The sequence below is a fragment of the Furipterus horrens genome, unplaced genomic scaffold (genome assembly GCF_987537825.1).
Source record: "Furipterus horrens unplaced genomic scaffold, mFurHor1.1.pri manual_scaffold_8, whole genome shotgun sequence".
NCBI lineage: Eukaryota > Metazoa > Chordata > Mammalia > Chiroptera > Furipteridae > Furipterus > Furipterus horrens.
The window spans coordinates 46,523,621-46,545,163 of NW_028327178.1; the positions used below are offsets into that span (position 1 = coordinate 46,523,621).

The 21,543-nt window shown below is 42.2% G+C and overlaps 1 protein-coding gene across 3 annotated transcripts in view; it reads right to left on the reverse strand.

Annotated features, from left to right (window-relative positions):
- ZBTB14 (zinc finger and BTB domain containing 14) overlaps window positions 1-17,188 on the reverse strand; it is a 178,526-nt gene extending 161,338 nt beyond the window's left edge. The window contains exons 1-3 of one of the 3 annotated variants that reach the window (XR_016512727.1): window positions 17,082-17,188; window positions 14,660-14,741; window positions 5,115-5,197 (exon numbers count right to left, since the gene is read on the reverse strand). Coding sequence is in view for 2 of the 3 variants with exons in the window: in XM_090285778.1 (XP_090141904.1) it covers window positions 11,984-13,330; window positions 14,660-14,662 (1,350 nt within the window). In the remaining variant the exon portion in view is untranslated. Of the gene's footprint in view, window positions 1-5,114; window positions 5,198-11,894; window positions 13,331-14,659; window positions 14,742-15,197; window positions 16,420-17,081 lie in introns of those variants that run through there. The other 2 variants (XM_090285778.1, XM_090285779.1) reach the window with 2 other exon arrangements.
- Between the last annotated feature and the right edge of the window lie 4,355 nt (window positions 17,189-21,543).

Below are 21,543 nucleotides of genomic sequence, written 5' to 3' on the forward strand. Positions count from 1 at the left end.
CTTGTAGCCCTGGCCAGCCAGCAACCAACCGGGCAGAGGCACTGTGGACAGACAGTGCAGACAGATTAGGCCGGGGACACCTAACATGTGCACAACCAGCAGGGCACTGGAAGAAATATACTCTAAGAAGGGAATTAGAGCATTACAAACAGAACTTTGAAAATTTCCCCCAAAGCAATTGCTTGCAGCATTTCTTTCCACCCAGGTAACTTCTAGCAATTCAATTTACATCTGAATACTCCCTGCTAGAGCTGCAAGGAGGGGCAATGTTAAATTTGCTAGCCAAGCGGCCATCTAATCCCCTAAAAAGCTACTAGGTTCTGAAAACAAGAGGATAATTAACTTGCTACAGGTTGCAGAAACAGCAGGATGTCTGCCTCTCCAACATAGAGAGAGGAGGGGAAAAAAGGTGACACTTTTAAAACTCAGGTCACTTTTCTTCAAACTGTGGTACAAGCGGCAGTGGTCGCGGCTTGGCTGCCAATGACACCACCTCTAGGGCTGTAACTGGAGGGCCCTCAACCTCCTCACTGCTTCAGTGGGGGGACATGCCTATATCTTAAAAAAGAGTGTTGTTACACATGGACGAAACTAATGTTCGTTCTAGACATCCCCTTCAGTGGGGAAGGAAGAGGAATAATCAGACGGACTGCTATAAGAATACGGAAAAGAAAGCATCCTCCTGGTCAGGGAATTGTCCTGGCCAAACAAAAGTTTCCCAATATAGATCCTAGATGGGATAATAACAGTCCAGAGTATAGCACCCAGATGAGAGACCTTAGGGGAATCCAGGAGTCCATTCCCCTGAGCACAGAATGTCTCGAAGGCATTCAAAATGCAGCAAGGAGGACATAAAACTCCATCAGCATTCCCACAGAAGCTCAAGGACCAGATGAGAAAGTATTCTGGTCTAGATTCAGAGAATGCTGTAGGGCAGGGACTCTTAAAAGTCATCTTTGTAACAGAAGCTGGCCACATATTTGTAAAAAATTGCAGAAGGTAAATGAATGGGCCAGATAGAACAATTGAAAAACTCTTCAAAAAAGCTCAGAAGTGTATGTTAGAAAAGAGAAGAAGCAAAAACTTCGAAAAGCTGCAGAATATCTCTGCACATCTAGGAACTTTTAGCTGCCAGATACTGAGTTTGAGTACAGTCCTTCACAGTGTGGAAAAGAACAAGGATTGGAAGCATGTTATGGTTCAATATAACTAAAGGGTATTTAGAAAGTTTGTAAATGTTGCAGAAGGTTTGTGGAAAGTAATAATAATAAAAAGGAAACAGTTATGTGTAATGGGTCATTTTTACTCTTTGCCATTTTTGCGTTTTACCCCAGTGGCAGGTTATTTTTTCCTCATGTATCCTAGCAACCTTGAGGCCCCCCTTTGCTAGCTGACCCTAGCTGTAGCCAAGGACATGAGTATAGTTCTGCGCCAAGTGTTTATCAGCTGAAGCCCCTTCTAAATTAGAAAGTGTGTATATATATGTAGTTTCTCACGCCTGTGTAGTTTTTTTCTTTTGTTGTTATCTGGCTACCCCAAGGACATGAGTATAGTTCTTTTGCCTTTAAAAACCTTTTAGTCTGTAAGGTGGGGCGGCTCTCCCATCTTCTGCTTCTGAAGGTGGGAAGAACCGCCCCTGGCCAGGTAAATAAACGCCATAAATTTGTTTCTAAATTGCCTCGTGTCCTCTTTGCTTGTAAATGCTCCATAACATTATGGAAGTTTTAAACCTGGGAAAAGAAAACCTCAGCTGTGTGTGTGCTGATTTCATAAAAGTGTATTTTGGTCTGTTCTGTTGTGGAATTCTCTATACAGTATCTGTTTTGACCAATAAGATCTAGGAAAGGTAATCTGTAAACCGGCTGAGGAGAATTTCTTTTGAAACCCAGGATCCAGGAAGGGTCATTCAGGGCTGATGAGTGATCCAGCCTGAGCAACTGAACATGTCTCTGCCAAGGGCACATCTCTCTAGGAGGCCAGTGGACATACTGGAGGGAGAAGGTCTAGCTATCTGTCTTTTGAATTATTGCCCTGTTTATGCTCTGAAAGGAAAAATTGAGGTTTCCCAAGGAAAGTTAAAACTTCACATGAAAAAAAGTAAACAAGGGAAAGTGTAAGGCATGGAAATAAAGAAGGTTTGTGAGAAGTATATAGAAGTTTTGTTAAAAGTTTGAGAAAGTTTTGAAAAAAAATTGTATGGTTTTAGTAATGGAAGGTATAATGCATGGAAATGCAGTTTTGAAGAACAGGGATTTTCCTTCACACTCTTATATTTTTCTCCCTACTGGATCCCTCCGGCATTTGGCATTCTAAGTAAGTAAGCAATCGACATAAGGTTTCTTTGCATAAAACTAATAAGACCAGTTGCTAATGGTGGTTTTGTCAACTGAGGCTTTGCCCAGGATGTCGTGCCTGAAGGAGGTATGCCTAGGTGCTGGTTGTTACCAAAAAACCCTGAAGAATAGGAGTTGACTTTCAAGGCTGATGAAAGCCAAGGAGGAGAAAGCCTAATACCCTGGTTGGTTGTGCGGTTCATGGCAATCTGTCTAGGGAAGGAACGAAGGCACGATGGAAAAACTGAAGGACTTATATAAAGCATGGGTTTTACAGGCAAGGCCAGATGGCAAGTGTGTGGCTCAGCTTCTGTGCCCAGAAGGGCAGATTGAAAGTCAACCTAAATGTTCCTAGTGTGAATTCCAGCAAAGCAGATTTAAAAATAATATATAATCAATTGCTGTTCTTGTTATGTTTATGCAAATAAATGAACTAAATTAAAACTGGACTTAATGCAGTCCCTTTAATAACAAGGAGGGTAATCTTAAAGAGAAAAATTATGATTTAAGAAAAATCACAATGTTCAGTGGTGGACTATAAATTAGTACAGCTGTCTTGTTTTCATTTAAAAGTTAAAACTAGGTTTGTAACATCATCAAAAATGTTCAATCTATAGGCAAGGAGGACCTGTCAAATTGCCACTGTTAAATATCATTCCAGCAAAGGCCCTGTAACTGAATGTCTCCATAGTCTTGCGGATTCAGAGACTGGTTTGTAGGTTATGTTATGTGAATTAACATGTATATTCTTCCTTCTGTTTGCATAGAACATAAGCCTATAATCTCATTACCTGAATAATTATCTGTACATATAGGCCTCACTTAAGAAGGCCATCTGCATTGCCGCCTCCTGAGACGCAAAGGTTTGGCAGAACTAAGTGATTGGATTGGTAAAATGTGGGGCAGTCTATGGGCTTCACCTTAAAACTTCTCTCTTTCTGTCCCACAGCTTAGACAGAAAGGACCCAGAGGTCTGAGAGGGGGGAATCTAAAAATATTCCCCTCAACCGAAACTAAGTTTAGTGAGCAAAAGGACTTTGAACAGGTGTGACATGCCTTGCACACTTTCCACCAAAAAAACCAAATTTTTTTCCTAATTGGGGACATTAAACATTAATCCCTGCCTATTGTCATCTAGTGGTTATAATTTTAATTATGTCTTTTAATGTTGTTGCCAAATCTGTTGCCCCCAGAATATGACAAGGATGCCAGTTTGTTCAGCAGTGCCAAGCCCTTGGAAACTGAGCATGCCGCTGCCTGGGGACAGCCAACTGACCTGGACTTTACGAAATCCTTCCCCATGTGGGAAGGCCACCCTCCCCTCCTCACTCCCACTCTATTAGGGATTTCTGGACCCAGACCCAAGGGTAAATAGATGATGACTGTATCTAGCTTGAAGCAGCTCGGGGAGCACAAGACCTTCGCCTATTGTCCTTTATAAGATAAAGGGTCTTAAGTCTGAGAGAATTGTTACAGAGGAAGGTCCCCAGGAGTTCCCCAGAACCTGTGGTTGGGGGGACAGGGAAAGAAGACAGCTATTGGGGTGCCTTTGCATGGCTGTGGCTGGTAGCTAGTGTCTTAGTTATACAGGTAGCTTTAGTTCTTCTAAGGCCCCAAGGAAATGGGAGGGATTTTAACTATAAAATAGTGACAAAAGAGGTCAACAACACCTAATGGATCATTTAATCCTCACATCTACATCGATGTCATTAGGGTCCCTAGAGAAGCTCCAGATAAATTTAAAGCTAAAAATCAAATAGCAAGATTTGAGTCAATGCTCTTCTGGTGGTCGACCATTAATAAAAATATTGATTGGATAAATTATTATAACCAGCAGAGCTTTATCAATTATACTACAAATGCTATAGAAGGAATAGCTCAACAATTAGATGCCACCAGTCAAGTGGCCTGGGAGAATAGGTTGGCACTGGATATAATGTTGGCAGAAAAAGGAGGTGTATGTGTGATGCTCAGGGGACAGTGTTGCACTTTTATCCCCAATAATACAGCTCCTGATGGGACTATCACTAAGGCTCTACAGAGACTGACCACCCTAGCAAATGAACTAGCGAAAAACTCAGGCATCAACAATCCTATAACAGGATAGTTAAAAAATTGATTCGGCAATTAAAAAGGAATGATCTCATCAGCTCTCATATCCCTCATAGTGGTAGCAGGCATATTTCCTGCATCAGAGGTTTAGTTCAGAGACTAATTGAGACTGCACTAACTAAACAGAAGCCAGCAACTTTTCATAATCTTCTCCTCCTAGAGGCCAAAGGAAATCCTTGCTATAAGGAAGAAAGTTGAGAAACCCTTCTTAGGTTTGAAGGAATAAATAAAAATGGTTTAAGTAGTCAATTTCCCAAAAGAGACAGGGGGGAATTGTAAAGGGCAAGGAAATTGGTGACTCCCAAACCAGCTGAAAATAATTAGCAGCAAAAGGCAAATGTAATTAGAGGGTCTCTGAGCCAGAGTTAACAGTAATAGCATATTTACAAATCGGAGAAGGGGCATTCCACAGCTCAGCACAAATGCTTCTGAGGACAAAGGATATCTGAGATTAAAGCAGGGGAGATAGTCATCACCAAATTCTGGGAAATGGAAAAATGTAGCTAGACAGCCCAGCAAATAAGATAGAGAAACTTCAAAGAAGAGCTGGAGACAGACCTATAATCAGATCACCGAGTTAATTTAGTGAATCGTGTTAGATTGTAACTCTGGAGTATACAGCATGAAAAAACAGAGGAGAAGGAGAGGGGAAGGTAGGGGGGCTTTTACTTGCGTTAGGATAAAAACAGCCAGCTCCATCTTTTCAGCGCGCACCTTGATTTGGCTTTTAGGCTGCGCCCAGAGCTGCAGATCTGTGAATAAATAACTGCTTCAGTTACTGCTCAAGTCCTGTGTCCCAGTGTTTTATTGTGAGCATTTCTCACATTTTGAGCAGTGGCACAAATGTGAGAGATGTTCACTGGCTTCCAAACCCCCTTCTCCTACTACTCTCATAGGTATTCAGGAACCTGGATCTTATGATCACCTTTGGTGCCCGTTTTAAGTTAGAAAGCAAGCAAATTTCAAGTAAGTACATTAAAAATGTCTGGCCCTGATTCAGTTCAGCTAGTTGGAGCATCAACCTGCACACTTCAAAGTTGCGGGTTCAATTCCTGGGGTCAGGGCACCTATGAGAGGCAACTGATCAATGTTTCTTTCTCTCTCTCACGCGCGTGCTCTCTCTCTCTCTCATGGATTAATAAATAAATAAAAATAAAAATGTAGAGAAAATATGCTAATTAAATAATTATAAAACAATAGACTTGAATCCTGAAATAATCTTAAAGACTATGTAGTACAAGCCCCTCCTTTAAAACAAAAAGTTTGCCAATTAAAAACTAGGCAAAGGACCTGAATAAACATTTTTCCAAAGAAGATACACAAATAGTCAACAAATATTTGATAGATGCTAATCACTAGTTAATAAAAAATGTAAATTACAACCACAATGATGTATCACCACAAGTCTGTTAGAATGGCCATCAACAAAAAGACAAGAGATTACAAATACTGGTGTAGATGTGGAAAAAACAACTTGTACACTGTTGGTTCATCAGACAATTAAAAATAGAACTATCATATTATCTAGCAATTCTTCTGGGCCTATATCCAAAGGAAACAAAAACACAAACTTATATATTTGCATCCCTATGTTCATTGCAGCATTATTTACAATAGTCAAGACATGGAAACAACCTAAGTGTCCATCCATAGATGAATGGATAAAGAAGTTGTGGTACATACAGGCATACCTCGTTTTATTGAGCTTCACTTTATCGCCTTCCCAGATTGTGCATTTTATAAAAATTGAAGGCAAAACCTTCCATCAGGAAAAGATTACAATTTGCTTTATTGTGGTAATCTGGAACCAAGCCTGTACTATCTCTGTTGTATCATTGTATATACAATAGAATATTATTCAGCCACAAAAATGAGGAAATCCTACTATTTGTGACAACATGGAGGCATGATGCTAAGTGAAATAAGTCAGAGAAAGACAAATACTGCCAGATCTCATTAATATGTGGTATCTGATTTCTAAATGCCCCTGGCTCACTGAATAATGGAACACGTGAAGAGAGCCAACAAGTGGCCCTGTTACTGTGCAATCATCCATGACACTCTAGCTACAGTCTTCCATATTATTTGGGGCAGCCTCTAGACCCAAAGAAGGGTAAAGCAATGTTGGTTTAGTAATTGGCTCCTTGCATGAGAAACTCCTTGGAGAAATCAAAATATTGGGACTAATTTATTATATAAACTTAGGGGCAACTGTTTGCATAAATGCCTCTACCTCTCCTCCAGCTGCTCTCCCCCTCCTCCTAACAGTGGACTGGAAGTTGGTAAGGCTGTGTGCAAGGCCACAGTTGCTCCTGTCCTATTTGAGGACATTATGACGTGGTGACTATGGGCACAGGCTATGGAGGCAACTGGACCTGTTCTTCTATCCTGGCTCTGATAACAACTTGGCATTGATAGGATTTTTAACTTCTCTTAATCTTGGTATCTTCATCAGTAATAAGGTGTGCCTCAAAGTTGTCAGAAAGCATACATAGAGATCGCTTATATAGTATCTGATACCTGGTAAATATGTAACAAATGCTGTTTGGAGGGTCACTCTCAATTGTCATATTGGAGCTGCTGCTGAACATACCCTGTATTGCTCATTAACTCCCTCCTCTAGGAAATTTTAAAGTTAATATACCTCTCTCAAAACTTATGGAAGGCCAGGTTATTGTTTTATGTTTTTACTTGTCTAATTTTCTTAGTATCAGTATCTTTTCTTGACCCAGGATCTGTTATTTTATGAAATAAACTATAGCCTCATATTCCCCCTTCCCAATTCATTATCAATTAAAAAACTGAAAATCATTCTATAGAAATGGTAGTATTTAACAAATATATTTTCTTAGTATACATTCAAAAGTCACTTGAGAATGTTTCTTGACTATGCATTAAAAACTCAATTACTTTCTGAAGTATGTTCCATGAACTGGATAAAGATACACACAGCAGATTTTTTAAAATTACGCACATTTATGACCATTATTTATAAATCTTTGTAAAACTTGGAAAGGTGACCACTTAACTCCATCCTGGATGGTAAGCTCCATGAGGGTAGCAGTAGTGTCTGCCTTATTCACTGTTCCATCCCCAGCATCTAGTCCAATGCCTGGCACATACAAGGCATTCAATGAACATTTATTGATTGATACACTTTTAAGTTTCTTTATAAAACATAGTTTTATGTAGGATTAATGGAAATGTCCTCCAAAGAAGAGCAAGTAAAGTGATTTGGTAAACTCATATTCTGAACTAAAAGAAAAATCAGAATTCTTGGGCATAGTGCAAGACCCTTTGGAAATGAAGTAACAGATCATCCTAGAATTCATACAAACCAGAAAGAAAAAGGTTGGGTGTAGTCTGAAACACACCCAATTTTAAAGAAACAAAATATAAAAAAAGACCCCCCAAATACATGATTTTACACGAGACTCAAGAATCAGCTCTCAAAATGGCAATTCTGACTCTGGCACCACAGACAGACAAGCAGGGAGCCACCCAGAGGTCAGTTTACACTTGACTATATGCCAACAACCCACTTAAATGAACGGAGATTACAAAACCAAAGAGAATCTTAAAATGAATACACATTTGTGAGAAGAAAGCTGCAAGTGCATTTAAGATTACAGAAATGCTAAGATAAACACAGCTTCCACAGATATTTTCAGTTACAACTAAAGGAGGTCTAGTCTACAGCCTGGGGCCGATGACCCTAAAACTGGCATGTCAATATCAAGAGAACTTCCTTCTAGCTTCTGCTTCTCTATCAAGAATGCTCTTTGAGGAGGAAACATTAATGGTGCACCTAAACAGCAGTGGGTGCTGGGCTAAATATTTTGTATTGTTTATCACATTTAATTTTCACAGCAGATCGTGAGCTAGAAATCCCAATTACTATTTTAGAAATGATGAAACTAAGGCTCAGGGCAGTCAAGAACGTGCCTAAATGTATACATTAACTGATAACCAGAACAGGATTCAATTCAAATTTGACTATATAAGTCCACTAAACCACACTTCCCCCTAGTTATAATGAAAATATTTACATTTATACTAGTAATTGGGAATCTCTCTCAAAGAGATCATGAAATTGCACAACTGCCAAAATGTCACAATCCAACTAAATTACATCTAGGGCCTTTAAGATAAGATCAGTATGGTGACCTTTAAGGATTCATGGGAATAGGTGATGGGAAAATGCCACCTACATTTTAAAAAATAATGCTTAACACAAGACTGAGCACACTCTGCTAGTTGGGGCCAAATCTCTTCTGCCTTTCTATCTCTGGGATCCAGCCCAGGGCCTCAATAACATGCTGCAAAAACAAAACAAGCTATCTCTTAAGTATCTAAGTGTTCTCAAGTAGATACATTTTTGTTTCTTTTGGATAGTTCCAAGGAGCAGGAAGTACCCAGTTACAAAAATGGACACAAAAGTAAGGGAACAAGGAGCAGTTAGAGCTATCTCAAGATGGGAGTGCTGGGCATCAGGAAGGTAGGGAGTTCCCCATGACTGAAAGGGCTCATTGATTTCAGTTATTAGAAAGAAGCATCAGAATAAATGTACGCCCTCATCTCTCTTTGATGGTTGTCAATGGTTACCTTGCCTCTGGTCTGACGTTTTACTTGTCTCTCACACATTTGTGAGGTGTGGGAGGGTGGTGGGCTTGGATAATGAAGGGAGATTGATTTTAAAGGTAAATGGCAGAGGGGAGAGTTCTCCATTCTCTTTCCTGGAAGAAGCCTCAGCACCTTAAATACCACAACTCAGAACTCAAGGCTATAACCCTTACACTAATTCTGTTGCATGTACACAGGCTTTTATAGCTGATCTAAGAACTAATCACCACTAACAGCATTACTCAGGAAACTGTAACCAGGTTCCCAATGACTGAGGTACAGACAACCTTACACAACATAATCCATTAAATTGAAACTACATATATTTATATCATTCTGCTTCATCTCAATCTTTTTCTCAACAAAATAGGAGAAATTTATTAGTATTGGGTTCACCTGATGGCAACCTCTGTAATTTTTAACAATTTTAAATTAGATCAAGTTAATTAGCAGGCAAATGACCTAGAGTTTGGACTTCCTAAAATTCTCTTCCTCAATCACTGCCAATACAAGTTGGTATAAAAGGTAAAATCAAGTTTGTAGATATTATCTGTTCAAAAAGGTGACTATATTAAATAATGAGAAGATAATAACATTGGCATTTAGGATTTCCTTCCACTCACATGACAGATTTAGTGTAAGGACATTTCAGAATTAACCCTCTGTGACTGGAGTTACCCTTGAATTGCCTAAAATGATGGTTTCACCATTTAGGGAACTACTAAAGCCAGCTGGGTGAGAGAGGCAGTCTCAGTGATCAGGAGAAAGGACAGCAAAGCTGCCGTGTCATAACTTTGCTGCCAACAAGAAGACAAGCACCCTAACACACATATGAACCCAGTACCAGTGGTGGAAATTACAACACAAATATAATTTTCATGCAAAATAGGACAAATAACATTTACATAATACAAATAAAGGACAAAAAGTTAAGCTTTCTTTCTGGGCGTACCATTGTGATTATGTGGTTTCAATAAGGGTTAATACCACATAACTTGAAACTCTGAAAAACCATAAAGATAATATAGAAAATGATGTTGGTAGAAATCTGGATATGTGAAAGGTTGTTATGAAAAAATGAAAACAGGAATGACAGAAGTATATTTTCTTATACATACTAAAATGAAGACCCCAAAATGATTTGTTGAAGTAGTTATCAACAAGATGTTACGTTATTTTTCTTCTGCTTTGGTTAAAACAGCCTAGGAACATCAATCAGCTTCCTCTTCTACTAATAGCACACAAACAGTGACAGGACTACTTTTAGGATGGAAAAACAACTTTTAAGAAAAGAAATTAAATTAATTTTAGACTAAATATTTTACCAATAAATAAGTTTCTCAAAAGGTAGTATCTTCATCCTACAAGCTTGGGCATAACATATACACCAATGTAAAAAATAAAATTTCTCCCACAATAGTAATTACAGGGGTTAATACAACAAGCTATGAAATGAAATTAGTTTAATGTATCTTTAAAAAAAAACCTATCAACCAAAAATAAATTTAAAAGTCAACATTTTTCTAAAATTGTACATTCCAAAATAATTGACTAATGCTTTATTATAGAACATAATTCAAACTATTGTTGGTATTTCAATATATTCCTAAAAAATGGTTTTAAAAGATTTTCATACACCAAAATTGGAACATCATTTATAATTCTGTTACAGCTATGAAAAAGCAATCAACTCTACTTAAAACTGTAACCAGTGATGAAATATACTTCAAAAACATAAACATTTGGTCTGACAATCTTTAATATTGGTTAACAATAGACTGATGCTTCTTGCTGATGAGTTATTTTCATCAAATGTGCAAAAAAAAAGTGCAGCCGTCTACTTTTCCTTGAAATACGTAAGACCAACACTTCTATATTATTTACACACTTAAAACATTTTAAATGTAGTAAGTAATGACACTGTATCTCCTTTGTGGATAAATTATATGCTACAGAGAGCACAAAAGCTTGATAATATTTTGTTAAGTTACACAAATGTATCTGAAGAGGCATACCTGCTCTTGTCCTAATTTCAAAATCAATTAAGAATTATTTTGATTTAGGGAACCTTGGAATTATTGCAAATGTGAAAACCTTGTCTCTCAGAGCCAGGTTCCTATTTTCCCTTTTCTAAACCTTTCACCACTGGTCCACTCCATTTCAGAGTAGCAATGCCCCAAATAAGAGGAATGAAGGGACACAGCCCGCAGACCACCAACATCCCTGTGGATTTACTTAGCCTTCAGGTCTTGTTACCACATTTGGGGGGAAGTTATGGGCAATCAAAATGGATGAAGAGACACTTCAGCAAAAAGCAACCATTATTTGTCCACAAAAACTAAAAAAAGTGATAGAAAATTAACAAATCAAATACAAATCAAAGACCATTCTACACGTCCAGGCCTTGTTTTCATATTTGTGCAGTGTTCTTGGGCAACCACCCACCAGTATTTTCTGTGTCTACATGAAGTACTTTTATTATTTAAAATGCTGTTTTGACTATAAGTCACATATAATTAGGATTAGGAAATCAATTTACTCAGTTACCACTCTGTGCAGTGCATTCACCAGTGCAGCAGTGTAGAGAGGAATTAAAAATTGAATAGAAGTCTCTCACTTCTGAATTGGACACAGGAATCCTCAAATTAAAAACATTAAAAAAAAAGAGAGAGAAGGGGCTGGACTTACTGGCAACATTAATACTAGACACTAGACAGGACAATGAAATTGTTTGGTCAGAACCAATGAACATTACTCCTTGAAAAGTTTTAAGAACAACTATCCAGGCACTGCCTTAAGTCCAGTGAGTACAATGCTCCATAAGTTAAAAAAAAAAAAATACAGTGACCCATTTATTATGAACAATGCAACCTCAGTCTCCATGGGTCAGGCAAAGTGTTCACATCCCACCACCTCTAGCTACAGGCTATTGTTTCCAACTGCTGCTCCGCTTCGGCAGCCATTGCTGCTGCCTGTAACTGTTCTGTCTCGCTCTGGATGGCACTGGGAGTAACCTGCTTCCTTTCACTGTGCATATTGTTCTCGTGCCTTTTCAGATCAGAAGCCTTGGCAAACGCCTTGGTGCATGAGCCACACACAAAAGGTTTTTCCCCTCTGTGTCTTCGTTCATGATCTTTGAGGTGGGACTTGTGTTTAAAGGCCTTGTCACACATATGGCACGCAAATGGTCTTTCATTACTGTGAACTCTCTCATGCTTCTTTAGGTCTGGGGCGCGAATAAATGATTTTCCACACACTTCACAACTGTAGGGCTTATATCCTGTGTGTATTTTTAGGTGTTCCTTTAGGTGGGCCTGTGTGGTAAAACCTTTTGTACACATTTCGCAAACAAATGGCCTGTCCGCAGTGTGGAGTTTTTCATGCTTCCTCAATCTGCCTTCATCAGAAAATGTCTTACCACATGCCTGACAGGCAATCTGCTCCCGATGGTGGCCATAAAGTAAATACTCAAACTTCATGTCACTGGCAGCAGTTGTCCAGCCTGGTGTCTGTTCATCCTTCACTTCACTCATTCCATCATTAAATGTTAAAGCTTGAGGTGTCTGGGACCCCAAATCTTTCGATTCTGGGGTCTCCATGGATTCTACTTCCTGGCCGTAGCAATTTACTTTCCGAACTTCCTCGCTGCCCAGCTCTTTCAAAATCGCTTCCTGGACCCTGAGTGTAGTTGTAGGCGACTTGCCATCCTCCTGACTCGGCGGGGTGCCTTCTACAGTGTCATCTGATGGACTGTCATCTTGATCTCCAATTTCTTCCACATCATCATCCTGAGTGTCAGCAGCATCTCCAATGGGGCGATTTATTTTGAGGCAATATTTAGTTTTTGACTGGCCATTATTTTCATCAGGACTAGATACATCACGCTTCTGAGAACAGAGTTTATCCAAAAATCGGATACCAAGAATCTGACCTGACGACATCATTAAGTTAACATCTTCTTTTTTCACGGAAATCTTTGCTGTGTACATGTAGTTCAGGACTTCTTCAAATATATCAGAACGAAGAAAATCTATTTCTATGACTGAAGAGCTATCAACCTCAAGCTTCTTAAAAAGCTTTTTAAAGTAGGTGCTGCAGGCGGCAAGAACACATCTGTGTGCTCTGAATTTCACATCTTCAACAACAATAGCAATATCACAAAATTCTCCTTCCAGGCGTTGTTCGTTTAGTGTTTTCAGAAACAGAGTTTTATGATCATCGTCATTATATTTAATGGTTTCAGACATGCTGATGAAAAACTCCTACAAAAAATTTTAAAAAAAAGTTTGATAATTACGCATAACACTCCTTTATATAGAAAACAGATAAGATTTGCATTTTCTGATCAACTTTTGGTACCTAACAATTTGAGAAAGTCATTATGAATGGTTCAAGAATATGAGTAGAAAAGACATCTCATCTTAGAGATTTCCATATTGTTACTTATTTATCTTCAGTTTACTAAATATTTGCCTAGTTATAATGATAGCCAACTTTTACTAAGCACCCAATACATACCAAATATTGTTCTATGTGCTTTACAAGTCTTCACAAATGTAATAATTAAATAAACCTATGAGACAGGTATTACTATTTCCATTTCATAAATGATAGGACCTGCTCAATATTTTAGTTATTTAGTGGAGAGCTGGGACTCAATTCCAGGCAATCTAGCTCCAAAACCTGTGCTTCCTGATAAGTAGAGGTAATAATGACAAATAACTCAGTTTCAAGGTTTAAGAAACAGTTCTGAGGCAAAGATCCACTAGTCCTGTCTGTTGTGACTACTCTAATTTCACGTAGAGGAAGATTCAGTAAAATAACTAACAGTATTGAGTGTTCTACTTCCTAGACATAACTGACAAATCACTGTTGCAGAACTACAAAGGGATATCATTGCCAAAATATCCCATTTGGTGTTGTTTTCTAGTTTTTCCATATTAGTTTTAGGCTACTGAATGAGGGCTAAGGTTTAATATGACCCTGAAAGAATCAGATAACATTTTGGAAGACAGGTGATAAGCAGCTTCATTTTCTCTGGATGCCAATCTACCTGCCATCCAGACAAAAATGCTATCAAGATTAGATGTACTTGACAAGTGCTGCCAGTATTTTACAAGCAAAAGGAACTTAGAACTGGCATGAAAGACATCTGTCACAACATTAAAGAAACTGATAAAAAAAGTATTCCTACTTATTAATTAATTTATTTATTTGAGAGAGGGAGAGAAAGAGAAACATCATTTTGTTGTTCCACTTATTTGTGCATTCATTAGTTGATTCTGGTATGTGCCCTGACCAGGGATTGAACCCACAACCTTAACATATTGGGATGATACTCTAATCAGCTGAGCTACTCAGCCAGGGCATGAAAACTGATCTTTCTAAAATAACGTATTCTATGTTTTCTTTTCAAAAACATCATTTTCCTTTCATTCAACAAAAGTATAAATGAGGAAAATACATATTTCCCCCCAGAGAAACATAAGTGCTAACACATAATTGATATTTATGTGTATATCTATATATATATTTTTGAAAGCAAATATTAAATCATATTTTCAAGATTTAATATCCAAAGTTATAGTTACCATGAACAACTCAGGCTATTGTCTTAATGCTTGAAACACCAAATTCTTCAGATCAGAATAACTGATCAGGGGCACGCCAGTCCTACAAGAGAAAAGGACACACAAGAGTAAGGTAGGAATCTTCCTCTATCCCAAATTCTAAACAAGAATGTTTTTTAAACATAAGCTTTCCTTTCTTGTCCTGTCTCTTGCACATGTACCCATTTTCAGGTTGGGAACAGAGAGGAGGGTGGCTGGTAGCATCAGGTTCAGCTCTGAGCAGACATGAGGAACGGATAAGGGCTGCAGTACTTGGGGTGTGGACAGAGGTACACAAGGAATCAGGGGATGCATTGGTGAGCCACTAAAGGATTTCTCCTCATAAACAAAGCCCATGTATAGATGTTGGTAGCTACACAGATATCAGGAAAAGCCAGCCAGTACCCCCTATCCCCACCATTTCCTGCTAGGTATGTAGCCCTACACATTTTTCTCTAGGCTTATATAGAGAGTATATCTATTTTCATAAATACTAAGAAAGTTATATAAGTTCACATACCCAACAGTTAACATTGGAGGAAACAGTAGCTGCCTTCTTCTTTCTACACTTCTGTACGATGTAGCACATACCATTTAGCCTGCATTTGAGAATTCTAAGTGTTTTAACCTGTATCCCTACAGAGAAGCTCAAATATTTTAGCTTTTTCTGAGTTTTAACTCCTACCATACAGACTCCATCCTGCAGACCAATATCCTGAAAAATATAAAGTTTATTCTACTGAATGAACACAAATAAGGGTCTGGGCTGCAACAGTCTTACCTAAAAACAGTGGTGCAAAACGCGAATCAAGAGACCAAATTCTGAAAACTATCAAAAAGTTCCCTCTACAGAAAAACAAACAGAGCAATCAGCTGCCTTAAAGCAGCAGGGGATTTTCTTATCTGCAAAGTGTGAGGATTGGGCAAAATTAGTTCTACGAATACTTTCGACTTTGCTTCTTTAACGGAACCTGGTCTGTTGTCACCCCCAAAAGAAAGCAGCCAGGCCGAACTTCTACCAGGTCACTTCCTATCGCTGCCAGTAACTATTGCAGGGCTTGTGGGATAAAAGTACATGAACTAGGGAGAGGACTGGCCGTATACATCAGGGTGCTGATCTTTTTTTCCTTTTTTGGCCAGGGTGTTATCTGGTCTCCTCTAAAGGTCTCTGAGGACCACTTTTTTTCTATTGAAATGTTCCAATTGCTAAGTTGAGGTGCGTCAAACTGGAGGCTACCCATTGCCGGTATGTGTGTAGGTGGTGAGAAAACTACCTCAACTGTACCTCCATGACAAAGCTGCCCCTTTACTATGGCTCTCCAAACCGCTGGCGCACCAAGCCGCCGCTACAGAACAGGGAACCGGGGCTCTAGCAAAGCCAAACTTACATAAGCAGCCAGCCGCCTCCCCTACCCCCGACAATGGCGGCGGCACGACTTCCCTGTTCAAAGCCCGCAACTTCGGGATAGGGAGAAAGAAAAAGAATGAAGCGCAAGAGCCATTCAGCTTTCAGAGCTTCTCCAAGCCATGCTCTCGTTTTGTTTCTGCCCGGAAAGTGGGGGAGTGGATAAGGCTGTTTGCATTTCTTCCCAAACAAAAGTTCCGGCCTCGGAGCTAGGAGGTGAAAGAGTGACTTTTCCTTTCACAATCAGGCTTCCCCTGCAAGCTACGGGCCTTAGCTCTGAGCTCAAGAGGAGCCCACGGCGGTCCCGGCGGCGGTAGCGAGCGGGAGCGGGCGTGTGGCCGGTCTCCGCAGCCCCGCGCCGCGCCGCGCCGCGCCCCGTACCGCCCGCGAGCCCGGAGCTCGCGCCCCGCGCACTCCCCGGCCGGCTCGCGCCGGGCCCTCCCCCGCCCTCCCGCGGCCGGGGGCGGGGGCGGCGCGCGGCCGGCTTCCCGAGCTCGGCGGGCGCACCTGGGAGTGCGAGCGCGGGGGTCCCGGTCCCCCTCCTCCACAGGCAGATGGGGGCGGTACGGTGGGTCCCCCGGCTCCGAGGGGCGGCGCCCGGAGGGCCACACTCGGCGCCGGGTTCCGGGCCGTCCCCACCCTCACCGCGGAGCATTGCGGAGATGCGAGTGGGAACGGCCATGAACTCTGCCACCAAGGCTCAGCGCGCGCGCGCGCGGGGCCGCTACGGCCGCCGCCCGGCCACTGTTCCAGCCTGCTCCTGCCCTGCGCAGCACTCAGAATGCCCGGTCCCCAAGCCCGGCCCAGCCCTGGCCCACGCCCGTCCCCGCTCGCACCGCGCCTCCGCCGGCCGCTCGCACATCCTGGAGCTGGCTGGTGCCCCAGAACGCGGCGAGAACGCGCTTCCTGCGGGCCGTCCCGCCGCGCCAGCTGCTGGCCACCCCCGTGCCAGCCTCGCTGATAGCCCGGGCCCCTTACGCACCCCTGGCCCGCGCTTACCTGCAGCCTGGCACAGCCACAGACACTCGCCGTGGGCTTCCCGCGCTCGCTGCACGCAGGCCGGGGACGGAATGGACGCGGGCCACGGGGGCACGGTGGGTAGCAGTGTGTTTTGGATTTTTTTTTTTTTAGTTCGGGGAGGGGGCGGGGTGGGGGGGGAAACCGTGCACGTCCCTGATGGTAGCAGCCCTCCTCCTGCACGAGCACAGAATGTCTACCCGGCCTTGAAACCCCCACCGGCACCCCCCCTTCCCGTGCATGCGCGGTGCGGGCTGGGAGGAAGGCGCGCCGCCGGCTTGCGCAGGCACGGAACCCGACCGGGCCTCTAAATTGGCGACCAGGGAAAGGGTTAATCCGGGTCCTTACGACGCTTTCCTTGGAGTGTAAGGGGCCGCCCCCTTGAGGGCTCTGGCCTGCGCACGCGCGCGCACGCGCGCAGCTCGGGGCGCGCGGAGCCCGCGCGCGGGAGAAGGGAAGGGCGGAGCAGGGGCAGGGGCGGAGCTTCGGGAGCAGAGGAGCGTATGCACGAGCGCCCGCTCGCGGGCACCCGCCCCGCCTAGAGCTCCGGCCTTCCGCTCCGGCTTCTGAGCTCCCGCCCGCGCCTGGCACCAGCACAGCGCCGGGGACGCGGGATCCCGGCGTTCCCGTGCGTGTGCATGTGCGTAGGGTAGTACCGCCCTCCGGCGCGCGCTGGCAGGGCGCCGCGGCTTTGGGCTTCGCCTTCGGCTCCCGGGCGAACGCCCTAGGCACCCTAACCCTTCGAGTATACAGACTGACACCGAGGCGCGTGAGCCTTGAGGCTTGAGTGATACTGCTGCCCCATAATGTATATCGGGGAAATGATAGGCGCTCAATAAACGTTTGCCTAACAAATGAAAAACAATGACATCTTTCATTTCGAGTGTAAGGGTCGATCCTGGTCACCCAGAAGAAACGGATACCCCCCTAGAGATCTGGATCCAGCCAAGCACGCGCTCACGCTCCAGCAATTACCCAGACACTCAAGGAGAAGTCACGGGAGCCGGAGGCCCCAGCGCATATCTAGCAGCCGTGAGCCTGAACTGGGTTTCATTTGCAGCTCCCTCGGAAGGTTCTATTAACGTAGCACTCTTCTTACATCCCTTACAAAAGTAATGCCTCCATTGCCGTTGAAACCGTGTCTCGTTCCCTCTGATGCCGGGGCTGGGCCTGTGCCTGCCGTTGAGACCTGGGAAGTTGCTCCAGCTCCCACGTTTTTCGCTCACCTAAGTACAGGAAGTTGGACAGCACTAGCGCATTGCTTCTGAGTCGCTAATGCATCTGCATCTCACTCTTAACGGCGTCTCAGAAGAACACACGTAATATAACATTAAAAATTATAGCAGGAACTTCCTCTTGGGCTTCCATGAACATTACATGAGATAACGCTTGTAACCGGAACAATGTAAACATTTGAAATGATATGATTGGCTGTATTGAATTCTAAAGAAATTCTATATGGCCTCAGCTAATTTTGTAATATCAACTGACATTAACTTTCAGTGTTTCACAGGGTACACATCATTTCTGATGTTCATGAAAGCACAGGGATTAATAGGTGTATTGAACTAAGCAGAAAAGAATAGACCAGTTCTAGAGGCAGACATATCCACTTCAAATATTGCGTACATTGTTTAACTTCTCTAAACCCCAGGTTCTTATTCTCTGAAGTGAAGATAAGGAATGCACCTAAAGGTCAATTGCGAGAATTAAATGGACTAGGCGCACCGAAGTGCTTACTTCAAATATTAGCTAGGTGGTGTTAAACGACCTGCCCACTCTCCGTAGATGGTGGATTTAAGTGGTGTAGGATCAGAATGGATACAATTTATGTTCATAGTTGGTATCTTTGTGGTTGTGTTCCTTCTGACACCAGGGCTGGACCTGTTTATTTCAATCCTGTCTATGCTATCCCTTCATGTAGCCAGGGATAATAATAGTACTATATCGTAGGGTTATGTTATCAAGCAATAAAACTGTCACTGCATTTAGTCAGTGTGGACAAGACTAGCACTTAGTTATGGTTAATTGTCTACTGCTGCTCCCCGTTCCCCTGTATCACATAATTGCATAGTTTTATGTACTCTTCCTGCATGTATTTTTTATCTGCCTATTATGTAAAGACAGTCTTATTGCATATACTTTCCCAGGATTTGACTACTCTTGATAAAATTAAAACAGTTCAGAAGAGTTCTCAAGCACTAGAATGCATATCTCAAGTGACAGATCCCTGACATCTTGGTTTTTCATCTATTAACCCTCTTCTCATATATTTTATGCTGTCACCTAGGCTCTTCCTGACTGTCTCTTGCTTCATGGGGATCATGGGGATAAGTCTAAATTAAAGGGGCAACTCCAGGGGAAGGAGCAGGGAAGGGTAGGAAACCACAAAAAAAAGGGCCTGGTTGTTACCAGACAGGCACCAGCTTGGAGCGGGTCTGCCCCAGGCCGGCTTGTAGTGTGTGGGTTCCTGTCTTCGAGTAGAAAAGATTTCACAACACGAGTCCAGGTGATTTTGAAAGTATGTTTTTTAAGGTCGGGACAGTGAAACAAAGGAAAAACTTATGGTGGAAGAAGTAACAGAAGAGAGCTTAGGCAGGGCTGCCTTGGCTCTAGAAAAGTTCTAGGAAAGGAGTGTGTCAAGGAGGCTGCTGTTCGCTCAGCTGGGAGGTCAGAACAAAAGGGGCCCTAGAGACAGGATCAGAGGTAAGGCCTGGTTGAGCTGCTGCTTTCCCCTGCTCCCCTGGCTGTCAGTCTCCTGGAGGCCCTTAGAGTTTAGGAGGAAATAAAGAGCTCACACCTAAGAAGGGGCATGGGCATGCTCTAGAGTGGGAGAGGGCTGCATCTTTGTCCCGAGGGCTTTTTATCTTTTTTCTGTGGGTGAGAATCTTAGGGGAGAGTTTCAGCAGAATATTCATTAGTTTTCCAGGTGTATTTTATAATATGCTGATGTGTCAAAATGAGGCACAGGGGGTTTTGGAAATGTTCTTTGGTCTATTATACTGTTTTACTTTTATCTTGAGTCTGGCTTTTAATAGGGTTTTTGTTATTTGTTCCTCTGACTTCATCTGTCCTTGGGTTTAGCTGGCACAAATGGCATTAATTTGGTCTCTGTTCTCTATGTCCCAGACTAGGGAAATTTTAGCTGTGTGTTCTTTGGTTAGGGAGGAGAGGTATGAACCATTCACTCTTAAGTTTTCTTGGTAAGGAGAAATAAGTTTTTGTGATTCACCAGCTACTTGTAAGTTGTTCAAACTGTTTGGCCTTGTTTAATTTCCTTGTCTCAGTTTCCCCATTCCACTTGCCCAAGAATTTTCCTAGCTTACTATTCTGCTTCATGGTCCCCAGCCTTAACCCAGTGCTATGTAACACCCTCTAGGCCATAAATAAATATTGGCTGCAGGTAAGTGACAACCTAGAACTTGATATCACAGGGAGTTATAAGGGCACCTTTTAAAAAATCTGTATAATTGGAATAAAAATAGTGCCTACCTAAAAGGGTTAATTAACTCAATGCATGGTTATGAGTATTCATTTTGTGCCAGACGTATAGGCACTGTGGATACAGCAGTGAACAACATATACAAATATACCCACCTGGGAGGTAGACAAGAAACAAATAAATAATTTAAATATATATTATGTCAAGTGATCAGTGTTATAGGAAAAAACAAAAACCAGAAGGGGAAGGAAACAGGAAGGCTGGAAATACGGATGAACAATTTGAAATAAAGCCATCAGGGAAGGCACGCTGAGAAGATAACGTTTAGACAAAGACCTGAAGGAAGTGAGGGGGTCAGTTAGGTGAAGATGGTGATGAGAAATGCTTGAAGGGGAAAAGAAGAACAAGCACATGGATCCTACAGCGGATGCATCCCTTTGTGTTGAAGAAAGAGCAAAGACACACGTAGAGGAGGGGAGTGTGAGGCAGACACTCTGCATCAATCTAGATGGGAAAGATGACAGCATAATGGTTTTGGTTTTGGTTTTCTACTGAGATACTGTGGTTATGTTTGTTGAATGTGAAATGCCCAATACACTCTAACAATGATTTTTTATATTTCTAGACAAATTCTAGCATGGTTTAAGAAACTTCTGGAACTAAAATCTTCAAAGAATAAGGGGGTGTGACAGCAGGTGGGGGAGGTGGTGAGGGTGGAACATGAGTTGTACAGTCGAATGAACTGAGAGAGTCACAACTACGGGCTTTTACAGAGAAAGAAAAGGAAAGGTTTCAAAAGGGAAGGAGGACACTTGCTCTTCTCCAGGAAGGAGTACAGAAGTCATGCTGGAGAGGGTTACAGGATTCCAGTAGACCCTGAGAGCAGTCCTTGTCAACCTCGGCTGTACATAGTAATCACCTGGGGGACTTTAAAGATGCTGGACCTGGAGTGCCACCCTTGGAGATTCTGATTAATTGCTTTGGCATGTGGCCCAAGTTTTC